This window comes from Cheilinus undulatus, linkage group 24 (assembly GCF_018320785.1).
Source record: "Cheilinus undulatus linkage group 24, ASM1832078v1, whole genome shotgun sequence".
NCBI lineage: Eukaryota > Metazoa > Chordata > Actinopteri > Labriformes > Labridae > Cheilinus > Cheilinus undulatus.
Window position 1 is genome coordinate 10567479 of NC_054888.1, and position 14281 is coordinate 10581759.

Sequence of the window (14281 nt, forward strand, 5' to 3'; positions counted from 1 at the left end):
ATAAAGAAAGTCATATATTATCACGTCTCTTAAACATCTTTCCCAGCCCTGAAGGTCAGATGACTGTTAAATCTACTTTATCTACATGCTATCATTAAGCACACCCACATTTCACACACAGAAGCTGAGATTTTTCTCTCAGCGGGGGTCAAAGGGAAGATCTTCTTTAAGTTGCATAAACATTACAGCTGTATCGTCAGTGTAATGATCTAGACCATGGCTGTTACAGTGTGGATTTCTGCTTTAAATCAGACCTGCTGGTTCACTCTTAAATGCTCGTGCAGAGGTCAGGAAATCGACTATTTCACTGATGTTCAAACTCCAGACAGTGGAGGATTGAAACTTTTATTTAGAGTTCACAGAGAGGCTCGTTGTTGTTCCGTGCTTTCTCGGTCGTCCTGAGTTTAGGAGTCTTGGTTTGGTGCGTGCTGATTGGCTGTCTTGGTTCAGTGCCTCTCGATGATGGGCAGATTTTGGTGAAGCTTCCTCATCCTCGGTCCTGATTGGGGAGAGAGAAAAACATCTGATGAAGTCGATGCTATTAACGTTCTGTGTTCAATAAAATCAGTTAAGGTGGAACAGGATGAAGATGCTGCAGGTTTTTACAAACAAATCATCCTTGGGGTCCTGTCTACAACACTGCTACATTAACTATTATCATTAAAAATATATAATAAAGATGATCTAAAAATAATGCTCAGTATTTTATTTATTCCTGTATGTCTTATCAATTGTTTTATCATTTCAGAAGTATTTTATTATTAATTTTTATCTATGTTTAAATAACTATGAAATAAAAATTATTTTGCACCACTTTTAAAAATTTGTATTAATTAAGAAATTATTTTTGTAATCATTTTAATTGATTTTTATTTCAAATTTTATTATTTTATTTAATACATTTATTTTATTTTGTTATGATATCATAAAAAGCTTACCTTTATCACTAATTTAGTTACTAATTTTTTTTTTTTTTAATTTGTGGTTATTTTCAAAGTTTAGATTTTTCACAGTTTTCATTAGTTATGTAAAAATGTTTGTCTTAAATTATAATATTTATTTACAATTTTTTTTATTGTTCAAATTTCTTACACATGATCTATTTCATTTATTTAATTGCATTTCTTTCTTTATTATTATTATTATTATCATTATATTATTTATATGTTTTTACATTTTTGTTTTATAATATTTATTTATTTTTTATATTTTTATATATTCATTCATCAATACATTAATTGATTATTTTTTCAATTTAATTTAAAGACTGTTTTTATTAATAATATTGATCAATTATCTTCAATAAGTGTTAATGTTTTTATTTTGTTCTTATGTTTGTTTGTTAATTCTTTCATTTATTATTTTTTTAATAAAAGAATGTTCTTTTTATTTTTTATTTTGTTGTTTTGATTTCTTTTTAAATATGAGTGTTTCCTATTTTTATGTTTATGAAAATGTTATTAAACCTTTTTTGTTGTTTTTACATTTTTTATCAACATATTAATTGATCAATTCATTAGTTCATTCAGTCTATCATTTATTGTTTTTTCTATTTTTATCATAGTATTAATATGTTTTTTTCATCATTCTTATTGTTTATTTTCAAGAGTTTTGAAAGATGAATAAGGACTTTTTAATTTTGATTTCCTTTCATCTTTTTTTCATCATAATAATATTTCTATTTATAATTTTTTTCTATCAATCATCTTATTTTCATTTTCATTATTTGTTCTTGATGTTTTTTAATTGATAACTTTTTTGCTCTTGATTTTCCTTTTCTGTGAATTTATTTTTCTCCACCCTTTGATATTGATTATTTCATTAGTTATCTATCATATCTTAACTTTCAGTATCTCTCATTTACTCACTGTGCCTCAGCCTGCTCTGGTTTCCAGGCGTCTGGAAAGTTCTGGATGTTGCTGGACCCTCTCCATCTGCTGTTATGGCCTGAACCTCGAGCCTGTACAGACTGTCAGGATGTAAACCCGACACCACCAGAACGTTGGTGTCCTGAAAGAGAAGAGAATGTTTAAAACCTGATCGAGGTGTGTGAAATTGGAAAGAAGCTGCTATTTGAGGGTTTTAGAAATGTCTGTTAGCTCAGTGAAGCCGGAGATTCATCTGCAGAGAAAACAAAATCTGACGACTGAAAAAAGGAAAGAAAGTGAGAAAAGAAAGACAGCAGATCAAAACAAAACTTTTCAAAGTCAACCAATGAACATAAAGGATGATGGGGTGGGATGTTTTATCAGAGAGGGATATTCAGATCACACAAGTTTTCAAAACATCCATCATGGAGCCGTTTTGAGATCCAAGAGGTGATTTATTTGGAGCAGAATGTGTGTCTTTAAAAGTTCCTGTGACTCACAGATGGGTGTGTCTGCCATTTAGAGTTTTAATTAGAGATTATTACTCAAACATGAAGCTGATTGGGGTCAGATATCTGCTCAAGCTTTTGCAAAGACTTTCCAGTTTGAAGCCTCAGCTCATATTTAGGTCATTCTAGTTCAAAAGAAAGTCACTAGTACATAATTCAGCTATAGAAAAGGCGAAAAAGAAGTCAAGGACGACGAGGTTAGAAATGTACGTATGAGAGCACTGACCGGAGGGAGGATTTGAGACTGTGAGATGAGGCTGTGAGGAAACTTGTCGTTGACGTTGTTCGGTCGGTTTGTTGGGATAACCTCCGTCCACGTCACCTGGTAACCCGTCAGCTGCTGGTAGGAGGTGGGAGGGGACAAATCCCAGCTAAAGATGGCCGTCAGGTTTCCTACTCTCACCTCAAAGGCTGCGGTAAGGTTGGCTGGTTTTATCAGGACCTTCTGAGGGGGTGCTGTGGAGAAAAACATGGGGGAGAGAATGAATTTAAGACAGCTTTATAGTGTGGTCTCAACAGCATAACATCTAAAGTGTAGTCTCTATAGTGTAGTTTCATTTCCGAGTAGTTCAAACTCTATAGCGTCGTTTCTGTAGAGTTGTCTCAATATTGTAGTCTCTCTGGCTTGGTCTCTATAGTGTAGTCTCTATGTCGTAGTCGGAGAGAAGTCTATGTAGCGTAGTCACTGTAGCATAGTCTCCATAGCGTAGTCACTATAGCAGCTAGCTTCCCCAGCCTTCGTTCCTCTTTGCAGATTGATATCAGTCTCTATGGTGTAGTTTCCTTAGCATGGTCTCTTTAGCATAGTCTCTGTAGTTTTGTCTCTATATTGTAGCCGATGTAGCAGTGTCACTATAGTGTAGTCTCTAAGGCAGTCTGTATAGTGTAGTTTCTGAAACGTAGTCTTTGTTGCATAGTCTCTATGGTTTAGTCATTGTAGCATAGTCTCTATAACATAGTCTCTGTAGCATAGTCTCTGCAGCGTAGTCTCTGAAGCATAGTCACTGTGGCAAAGTCTTTGTAGCATAGTTTCTGTAGCGTAGTCTCTGAAGCTTAGTCTCTGTAGCATAGTCTCTGTAACGTAGTCTCTGCAGCATAGTCTCTGTAGCGTAGTCTCTGAAGCTTAGTCTTGGTAGCATAGTCTCTGTAGCGTAGTCTCTGTAGCTTAGTCTCTGTAGCATAGTCTCTGTAGCGTAGTCTCTGTAGTGTAGTCTCTGTAGCGTAGTCTCTTAAGCTTAGTCTCTGTAGCATAGTCTCTGTAACGTAGTCTCTGCAGCATAGTCTCTGAAGCGTAGTCTCTGTAGCGTAGTCTCTGAAGCTTAGTCTCTGTAGCATAGTCTCTGTAGCATAGTCTCTGTAGCTTAGTCTCTGTAGCATAGTCTCTGAAGTGTAGTCTTTAGCATAGTCTCTGTACTGTAGTCTCTGTAGCGTAGTCTCTGTAGCGTAGTCTCTGTAGCATAGTCTCTGTAGCATAGTCTCTGAAGCATAGCTCTAGCATAGTCTCTGTAGCTAAGTCACTATAGCAGCTAGCTTCACCAGCCTTTGTTCTTCTTTGCAGATTTTGCTCTGATATGTGGCCTGTTTTCACTTTGGTTAAATTGTAATAAGGGAGTTCAACCCTTGACAGCCAACATACCACTTTATTTCTGTTTATTTCTTTAAAAAATCTGTCCTACTGTGGTGTTCCTACTTTACGCTAACAGCTAAGCTTCTCATATTTACATCTGGTGAAGTGCTGAGGGAAAGCTCAGACAGGAAGTCAGCCGCTAGTAACTGAAGCAGCAGCGGCTTCAAAAGGTGAGAGGTTCATTAAAATAAAAAATATAGGCAATTACTTTAACCGACTCGTGAATCTTGCTTCAGCTAATTTGATAAACATTCAACCATTTAACCATGTGCGTCTCTATTGTGTAGTTTCTTGATGATGGGTTGATGGGGATGTTCAGTGCCTTGAAAAAAAAAAAAAGTGTATCCATCCCCTGACTTTTACTTTTTTATAACTGTTACTCCAAGTTGCTTGGAGTGTTCTTTTGTCTTCATGGTGTAATGGTAGCCAGGAATACTGATTAAGCAGTGGCTGGCCCTTTAAGACACGGGTGTCTTTGACATTAAAGTTGGACATTTAAAGCTTAACATTTAACCTTAATTTCTCTCACCTTTGTCTCCATAGCAGGTTATTGGTTTTGGGCTTTTGGCCTGGATGGCGGCACAGGACGGGGTGAAGAAGACGGCGCTCTCCGCTGGGGGACGACTCCTCTTACTTAGCGGCTGCAGAAGGACTTTGTACTTGCAGGAGAAGAGGAGGCCTTGCAGGCTCACGAATCTATCCTATGTTATAAAAAAACAGAAATATTATCATGAATGTGCTCTTTCAGTGCAAAACATACAGCTTAATGTGTTTTAAAGGGTTACCCGTGTGTTTGTCTTCTCCATAGCTCTACTCTGGTTGTGTGCACAGTGCTCCGGTTTCCACTGGACTCTGTAATATTCAACTGAAGGATCTAACAAAGAAAGGCAATGATCTGCTTTAACATAACATCTAAAACAACGACCTAAAAGAAGAAGCCTGTTAGGAAAAACACATACCTGTGCTGCTCTGCCAGTAAACATGAACTCGCAGTTGTCCATCCTGGTAAAACGGTGTCCCAACGTCTAATATATCTCCTGTGGGGTTTCTTGGAAGGGCACTAGAAGCTTTAAAACACATGTAATATATTTAAAATCAGCTTAGGTCCATAAAATGGAAAGATAAATCAGGAAAATGTGTGCTTGACTTTCATTTTTAGCAGGCTTGTTAAGGTTAAGAATGTTTTTTCCACCTTTAAAACTCAAAGGAATCCCTTCAGTCATTGTATGAATTCAAACTCTTCTCTTTTAGTTAATGCAAGCTTTTATTCTTTTGCACGTTGTCACATCATCACTTTGAAATGAACTTGACATTTTGGATTAGCGTTCTAAAGATTTTCTGCTCTGATAAGTTTTTCTGAGTGTTAAATGTTCAGGTTTCATCTGAGAGGATCAAAGATTTGCCGTCCCAGCAGGAGAGAACAAACTCTTTCAGATATTTAAACCCGAAAAGGTTCACTTTTATAAAAAAAAAAATAAAACCCAAACAGCAGAGTAAAGTCATCCAAAGATCAGACGACAGCAGAAGAAACATTTAGTTCTGCTGTTAGGAAGAATAAACCCCGTACCTCGCTGTGTGCTGAAGTGGAGGATGGCCCGGGGCCCTTTGAGCTGAGTTTGACCCCAGTATGAGACAGCCTGAACCTCCACGCTGTAGCTTCTGTTAGCACGCATGCTGTCCAGCTCCACGTGGCTCTGCACAACATCAGCATAAACAAACACGCAGAGGAAGAGAGATAGTGACACTTTAGTATAGCATACACAAAAACTGGCAAGGTAACATTAACATTACTGAATACAGTGCTTATAAAAAGTATTAATCTCCTTGGATGTTTTGCCCTTTGTTGAGTTCATATAACTGCCATTTTTTACAAAAAAAATTATAAAAAATCTCCTCTTTAATGCCAAAGTGAAAACAGATTTCTACAAAGTAATATCAATTAAATAAAATTATGTAAGGTAAATTAAGTAATTACATAAATATTTCCCCGTCAAAGGGATTGGTGCTAGCAGTCTCACGATTAGTCAAATGGGGATCACCTGAGTGCAACGAATGTAAAAAGACAGCTGTGTCTGGATGGTCTCGCCACTTGTTATTCAGTGTTCCTGGCTACCATTACACCATGAAGACAAAGGCATCACTAGGGACATTATTGTCCATTTGGGCAAATTTTTCCTCTTTCTCTGCTCACCATTTTGGCTGTGTTGGTCCATATGGTCTAATTTTTTGCAACAAAGTTTCTTTCCATGTTAATTTTTGCATTCAAATTTCAATTGCTCTAATAGGTCAGGGAATCACGAAGAAACAAATTTACTACCCTTTAAAGCCATTAAGGACCAAAATGTCCACTTCCAAAAAACTGCTATAAAAACTTAAGAGATTACTATTTATTTCTGCTTTTTTTTTTTTTTTTTTTTTTTTTTTTGCATGAATCTCTTAAACAACTTCAGCTGTAGTCAAAACTACCAAACATTCATTCATTTTGAGGATTTTTGAGCATTTTTTTTTTTTTTTTTAATGAAAAAATGTGATATCTTCCTTCAACCAAATGTTGGATGGCCGGGGCATTATTTCTAAATCCAGCTTCGACATTTTAATGATTAGCCAAAATATTGATTTTGATGCATTATTAGTTTTTGTGTAGCATCTGATTTAAAATTTACTATCCTTTCGAAGTCATTAAGGACAAAAATGTCCACTTCCAAAAATGGCATAAAAATAGTACACATTAATATTATTTCTGCATTTTTTGGTCAAATCTTTTGATCAACTTCAGTTCTAATCAAAATAATTGGTTATTGAATAATTTTCAGGATTTTAACCCTTTAAATGCCAGTTTGATTACAGGATAGTCATATTTTTCTTAAAAAAAAAAAACACATAAAACAGTAATTACTGTCCAGATAACTAATGTTGGGGGGGTTGGGTTTTTTTCTTTTTAAATCAGTCCTGGGAATGTCAATCATTAGCCAAAATATTGACTTTGATGCATTATTAGTTTTTGTGTAGCACCCGATTTTATATTTACTATCCTTTCGAGTCACTTGTTGACAAAAACAAGTTGACTCCATTGACTCCCATTCAAACCACATTTTTTGATCTTTAAGTAATCAAACTGGCATTTAAAGGGTTAAAATCCTCAAAATGATTGAATGTTTGGTAGTTTTGAGCACAGCTGAGGTTGTTTAAGAGATTTATGCAAAAAAGCAGAAAACATATCAGTCTGTTAAGTTTTGTAGCAGTTCTTTGGAAGTGGACATTTTTGTCCTTAATGGCTTTAAAGGGTAGTAAATCAAAGTGATGCCAGAGGGTTAATAAGAAAAGCATGCATATCCCTTTTTTTAGAGTTTTATTGGTGAAACAATAAAAATCTATATTGATTTTTGGTGCCAATGTGTTGCTTCTTCTTCTCTCTTGGGTCTCCACGGTGAAGCATGGTAGTGGCAGCATCATGCCACTGGGATGCTTCTCAGCAGCCGACCCTTTGAAAGCTCTTGAAAGTAGAGGGTAACATGAATGTGGCAAAATAGAGGAAATTTCCAAGAAGATCTGGCTGACCTCTGTGGTGGGGCATTTGGTCGAAGACCTCTAAGACCTATAAAGCGACCTTGACTGTGGGGTGGGGAAGTGGCATGCCCGCACTGTCAGGGGTCTTGGTAAGTGGATGTTTTTCCCAGCAGCAGTATTAAAGAATAAAAACTGAAAATTCTCCAAGGGAGGCAAATTTGTATTTAACACATAATAAATAACGGAATACCGAGTTAACCTTAATAATATCAGAGTCGGAGTGGCTGATGTCTGAAGGAAAAACTGAAATCTTTTGCCCAGTCTGAATGCTAAACGTGACCTGTCTGTTTAAATCCCCAGCATGTACATCGTACTCTCTGTCTCCTCTATGTTGGGTCTAAACGTCTGAACACACCAGTGAGCCGTCTGAGACATGCTTCAAAAGGAATCACATCGACCTAAAAGACCTTCAGACAAATTACATAACTGACACTGGGATTTTCACTGAATCTTTACAGGCAATTATGCAATGATTTTTACCTTTAAGAGAGAGATTCATCATGAAAAATGGAGATAACATCCATCTCTCTGTCCTCACCTCTCTGATCGTCTTCCTCCTCTTGGTCAGCGATGACGCCGCCGGCTGTCCGGCTGCCGTCCAGCTCCAGCTCACTTTGTAGTGATGCACCGGGACGTCCAGGTCATCGGGCACGCTCCACTGCAGCCGAGCTGACACCGCCCGACCCGGGCCGAAGCTCATGTTGGACACTCTGAGCTCAGAGGGGGCAGGGGGGTTGGAAGGGTCTGAAAGAGCGACAATGACTTTGAAAATTCTCCACAAACAAGTAAAATCAGATACCAGGCTCCCCCTCTAGCAGACCATTACCGTGAGGTTTGGCACATTTGAACAGAAATACTTGCTAAAACTTTAACATTAAACTTTTGGTTAGGCTTAGGCTAAGGGCAGGGCTGGTACCCTGAAAACTCAAAGAATGGGCCCATTTTAAGTAGCTTTCCGCCAATTTTTGCTGCTTTTTACCCATCTATGCTTCTTTCTGCCTCTGTTTTTGTAACTTAGCCACTACTGGATGGCACGTGTATCCCATTTGTGCTGCTTTTCCCCCTTTTATTCCACTTCTATTTTATCAGTATTTTGCTCATTTTGTCCTTCTAATCCATTTTTCCAGCCCTGTCATTGACTGGTGACCAGTCCAGGGTGTACCCCGCCTCTCACCCAGTGACAACTGGGATAGGCTCCAGCCCCCCATGACCCCAAACAGAATACACGGTATAAAAAATGGACAGATGGATAATCCATTTTTCCTGCTTTTCACCAATTTTTACATTTTTGCTGCTTTTTGGCCATATTTGCCACTTCTATTTGAAACTTTTCTGCCATTTTTGCTGTATTTTACTAATTTTGCCCTCCACCTCTAACCCATCTTTTTCTGCTTTTGCCTTTTTTTGCCATTATTTTGCTTCTTTTTACCCATTTTTGCTGCTTTTCACCCATCTTTCCACTGTTTTACATTTTTCCTGTGAAAACAGGTGCTTTTTATGCTGATTTTGCCACTTCTTTATGGGACTTGTATTCCACTTTTGGTGCTTTTCAACACTTTTTGTCCTTTTTTGTACGTCACATCTGAACTTTTATTGTCACATTTCACAAATTTTTACCCCTTTTTGGTCGCTTTAACCAATTTTGCAGCTTTTCACCCATTATCAACCCTTCCATGCACTTTATCCATTTATTACACTTTTTGTCCATTTTGGCCACTATTTAATTTTTCCTTCCTTTGTTCCAGTTCTTTTTGGCAGTTTAGTCCAATATTTATTGTATTTTGCCAATTTTGCCAACCTAATCCAATTTTGTTACTTTTTGCAACTTTTTGGCCACGTTTACCCCGTTTTGCACCTTAATGCCCATTTTCTCACTACCTGATGGCACTAGTATGCCTTTTTTGTCACTGTTTTGCAACTTACCGCCCATTTAGCAACTTCTTTAAGGCTCTTGTTTCACATTTTTGCCACTTTTGTATTTCAATTCAACACATTTTGCAGCTTTTTTTGTCTATTTTTTTGCCTCTTTTCCTTTTCATCTATTTTTTGCCTTTTTCCATTAAAATCACAGATTATCACAGATTAACTTTACAATGGACCATATGTTTGATGACCTCCATGGGCCCCCAGTTTGGCTGGGCCCAGGCTCTCCCCTTTATCCCCCATTATGGGCGGTCTTTGGAAAGGTTTAGGGCGCCAAGGATTAAAATATTGAAACCTGACCTGTAAAATCAGATAACAAACCATTTAATAAAGCAGAGTTAACAGTCTGCTTACAGGACAAAAACTCGTCCTTGGGAGCTAAAGTGGCTGCAAGTGGCATGTGACTAGGGTAGAGTTTAGACAGAGTGTTTCACCAGAATTATAAGCCTGAACTTGTCCTGAACCCCTTCAGATAAACATTATAAACGCTTGAATGATCAACCATAAAGATATGAAGTCCAACCTCTGCTGGAGTGGATGTGTCGGCTGGGCGTGGTAAAACCTCTGCTCCCGTGCGTGTTCACAGCAGCCACTCTGAACTGATACCAGCGACCGGGTCGGATGTCCGAGAGCCTCGCTCCCTGCTCCGTCGTCTGAGATTGATCAGAGGAAGAGAAGAAGAAATAAAAGTTTAAACCATTAGTGTCTGGGGGAATTATCCTGCCTGACAGAAAGAGTGGAAGTTGGTCATTTTGATCAATATTTTCAACTTTTAGCTGAATTCAAAGGAGTAATAGTTTGTTTTTGGTAGATATTTCCTCTGTTCTAAGGTAGTTACAGAAGAATCTGTGCATTCTGAGAGCATTTCTGACCTCAAATTATGCAAAAAATCATAAACAACTTGTTTTCTGCAGCATATTTTACTCTTTCTGCTGTCATTTGATTGTCTAGATTCAACACCTTGAATGTTTTGCAGTGAGCTAACCTGTGCCACCAGCTGCCAGGAGGTGGCGCTGTCCTCGCTGGGCTGGATGCCAAAGTTCCACCTCCTCTGCAGGACGTAGACGACGGGCTCGGCTGAGATGTTGAAGCGGGACGACCATCGGACCTCAAGCTGACCCGAGGAGAGCTCTTTGAAAGTCAGCTCCTTCCTCGGCTTCAGAGGAGCACCTAGGAGAGAGAAAGGGGGTCGTTGGCAGAACAGGAAGTACACAATTAAACAGTTCTACCAAAATAAAAATGAGGGGAGGATGTATGACAAGAAGATTTTTGGGTTTTGTAGGGACACAATTCTGCTTAATGTTCATGTACCCTTTAAAAATTAGATTATAAAATAGATGAAGTGGAAGGAAACAGATGGATGAATGGACAGATTGTTCCAGAAAGACGACCATCATTGCTACCCTCCACTGGTCTGGGTTTATGGCTTTATGGGCTATTTGGAACTTGGAAGGTTTATGCACATTTCTGCCATTGTTTTGCCACCTAGCGCCCATTTCGTCACTTCTTTATGGCACTTTTTCACACTTTTGCCACTTTTGTTTGTCACTTTTGACATTTTTTTACACTTTTTACCATTTCTGCCACTGTTTTGCCACCTAACGCCTTTTTTTTGCCAGCTGTTCTTGGTATTTGTATCCCATTTTTGCTGCTTTTGAAACCATGTTTCACTCATTTTTACCCCTTTTTGGCTAATTTTACCAATTTTGCAGCTTTTTGCCCATTATTGCCACTTTTTTTGGCACTATTTTGTCATTTATTATACTTTTTGTTGTACTTTATGATTTTTGTCCATCTTTGGCAACTTTTTTTTTTGCCCTTTTTTATAGGTTGTTTTGGTACTTTAATCCAGTTTTTGCTTTATTTTGTCACCTTTCCCAAACTATTCTAAATTTGGTGCTTACTGCTCTTTTTAGTCCATTTTTGCCACTGTTTTGCCACTAGAAACCCATTTTTACCCCCTTTTTTATAATACTTTTATTCCAATTTTGCCCCTTTTTCACATTTTTGCCACTTCATTTTGCCACTTTCGTTTGTCACTTTTGACCATTTTCCCCCTTTTTACCCATTTCCAACACTATTTGGTCAATTTTTGCTCATATTTGTAAATTTTTGGCCACTTTCAACCAATTTTGACCTTTCGTTTTGGCCTATTTCTGCCTCTGTTTTGCCACTAGATGTCCATTTTGAGACTTCTTTATTGCATTTCAATCCATTTTTTGCCCGTTTTTCCCATTTTGCCATTTCATTATTACACTTTTTCTCATTTTGCCACTTTTCTTTATCACTTTTCACCATTTTAACCTCTTTTTGTCCATTTCTGTCATTGTTTTGCCACTTAATTCCCATTTTGTCATGTCTTTATGGGACTTTATCCTAATTTTTGTCACTTTTTTCCCAATTTTGCGACTTTTCTTTGTCACTATTAAACATTTTTTCCCTCTTTTAGTCCATTTCAGTCATTGTTTTGCCTCTTGGCATCCATTTTGCCACTTCTATATTGCACTTGTATCCCATTTTTGCTGTATTTTGCAAACCTTATCTTAATTTGTTGCTTGTTGTTCATGTTTGCAACTTTTTGGACACTTTTAGCCAATTTTGACCATTTTTGTGCACGTCTGCCACTGTTTTACCATTAGATTCTGCCACTTCTTCATGGCACTTTTTCCCACTTTTGCCAGTTTGGTTGACACTTTTGACCAGTTTCCCCCCCTTTTACCCATTTCCGACACTATTGGGTTGAATTTTGCTTATATTTGTAAATTTTTTAGCCACTTTCAACCAATTTAAGCATTTTTTGGCCTATTTCTGCCTTTGTATTTCCACTAGATGCTAATTTTGATACTTCTTTATTGCATTTCAACCCATTTTTGTCACATTTTTCCCATTTTGCCACTTTTCTTTGTCACTTATAACCATTATTTCCTCTTTTTGTCCATTTCTGTCATTGCCACCTAACGCCCATTTTGTCACGTCTTCATGGGACTTTTATCCTATTATTGTCATTTTTTTCCCATTTTTCCTCTTGTCTTTGTCACGTTCAGCCCTTTTGTCATCACTTTTTGCTTGAGGAAGGCTTAGGTACAACTTTGTGTATGATCTAGAGTGGCCCAGCCAGAGCCCTGACTTAAACCTTATTGAACATCTCTGGTGATCTGAAAATGTCTCCACACCCTTCAACAGCATTTGAATATTGCTTGCAGTCCTCAAACGCATTGCAGAATTTTGATGCACCTTGCTATATTTGGTTGTTTGTTATGTCGTCTGGCGTATCTTCCAATGTGCATGTTTTCCTTTATCATGTTGAGCTCTCCAGGCTACTGTATCATCATCTAGGTGAATCACTTCTTCATCTCTTGTTCTAAACCTCCATCTGCTGTGACACGTCGTCTGCATCCCCTCAGCGAGGACGTAAACTTGTCAGCGGGGTCACCTGGCGTCTCTCCGTCCTGCAGAGACTCAAGTCTTTACTTTGTACGGAGCTCAGACGAGCTTCCTCTCCCGTCATCAGCGTCTCCATCAGCGCGGTGTGAACCAAACATCCCGCTGCAGGCTCTCAGGATCTGATCCTCCTCCTCAGCTCGCTTTGATCCGTCTTACGACAACGGAGGCCTAAGTAGGACAAACTCCACCTGACTCACGCTCTGTGTTTGTTAGCGACACAGTTTCCACATCGTTTATGAGAGGGACGGCCCGGGGGAGGCAGAGTGACGTCTTTTTTAAGGTTTACAAGAAGTTTATGACAGTGAAAGTCTGTCACAGTGAGAAATGCCAGAAATTATTTATAATAAAAACATCTTTAAAGTGAAAAATTATATTAAAAATGTACTGACTGACAGTTGTGGAGCAGTTTTAGTTCTCTTTTTTGAGTCAAGAGGAGGATATGTGGGCCAAGGAAGAAATTTATCAGGCGCTTTGGAAGTTTGAGTTGTTCGTGACAGAAATAAGGTGAAATAAGCGGACATCACAGGTTAAAAATACACGTCTTAAAGAGAATTTTAATGATCGGGGAATAGCTCTGACTCTCCTGCTCACCTTTGTAGAGGTCTTTGGGGGTCTGGCAGGTGTGCCCACAGCCGTTGGAGCAGCACTTCTTCACCGTGGAGCAGTCCCGGTCGTGGTCGCAGCTCTCCACGCAGGCGGCGGCGAAACCGCTGGCTCTCTCTGGAGGAGGACAGCTGCCCTGCTTCACCGCCAACACAGACTGGAGGAACTCACAGCTGGTCACGCACTCCCAGTGCTTCTTAGGAAACACCCGCTGGAAGGTGAGAAGGAGACAAGTTTTTGGAGTGTTCTTTTGTCTTCATGGTGTAATGGTGGCCAGGAATACTGATTAACCAATGACTGGACCTTCTCTGTAAATCTTCCTACGAGTAATTTAATTTTATTGTAAAGCCAAACTGGAAAATATCTGTCGTGTGTTGGAGCGTACCTCACATAGATCTCTGCAGTTGCTTTTCCTCTTCATCTCCCATGAGTCTTTGCATGGCTCCAGGCACTGTGGAAGCAAAAACCACCAAGATCAATCAATTATCACACATTAGTCCAGCATTTACCATCCTTTTTGTCAGCTACATTACCAATAATCAGTCAAAGGTTATGTAGTCAACCAAGCTTCTGCCAATGTAAGTACACAGTAAAAAGTGAGTCAAAGTTAACGCCCGTCGTCCTTCTCTGGTTGTTTCTGGATCACGTCACCATTAACAGCCTGGTCCTGTGCACCACACAGCTGAATCCTGCACCAGTAAGCAGCTGAGGCTCCGGGGAGCCACTGCATACCGATTGTA

The 14281-nt window shown here is 38.7% G+C and overlaps 1 protein-coding gene across 1 annotated transcript in view; it reads right to left on the minus strand.

The window, feature by feature from the left end:
• Positions 1–446: 446 nt before the first annotated feature.
• Positions 447–14281, minus strand: part of anos1a (anosmin 1a) — a 32152-nt gene continuing 18317 nt past the window's right edge. Inside the window, exons 3-14 of the mRNA XM_041781406.1 lie at positions 13927–13992; positions 13530–13752; positions 10480–10664; positions 10018–10147; positions 8110–8315; positions 5572–5698; positions 4964–5071; positions 4790–4878; positions 4534–4705; positions 2604–2833; positions 1869–2010; positions 447–499 (exon numbers count right to left, since the gene is read on the minus strand). Of these exons, the coding sequence (XP_041637340.1) occupies positions 447–499; positions 1869–2010; positions 2604–2833; positions 4534–4705; positions 4790–4878; positions 4964–5071; positions 5572–5698; positions 8110–8315; positions 10018–10147; positions 10480–10664; positions 13530–13752; positions 13927–13992 (1731 nt within the window). The remainder of the gene's footprint in view (positions 500–1868; positions 2011–2603; positions 2834–4533; positions 4706–4789; positions 4879–4963; positions 5072–5571; positions 5699–8109; positions 8316–10017; positions 10148–10479; positions 10665–13529; positions 13753–13926; positions 13993–14281) is intronic.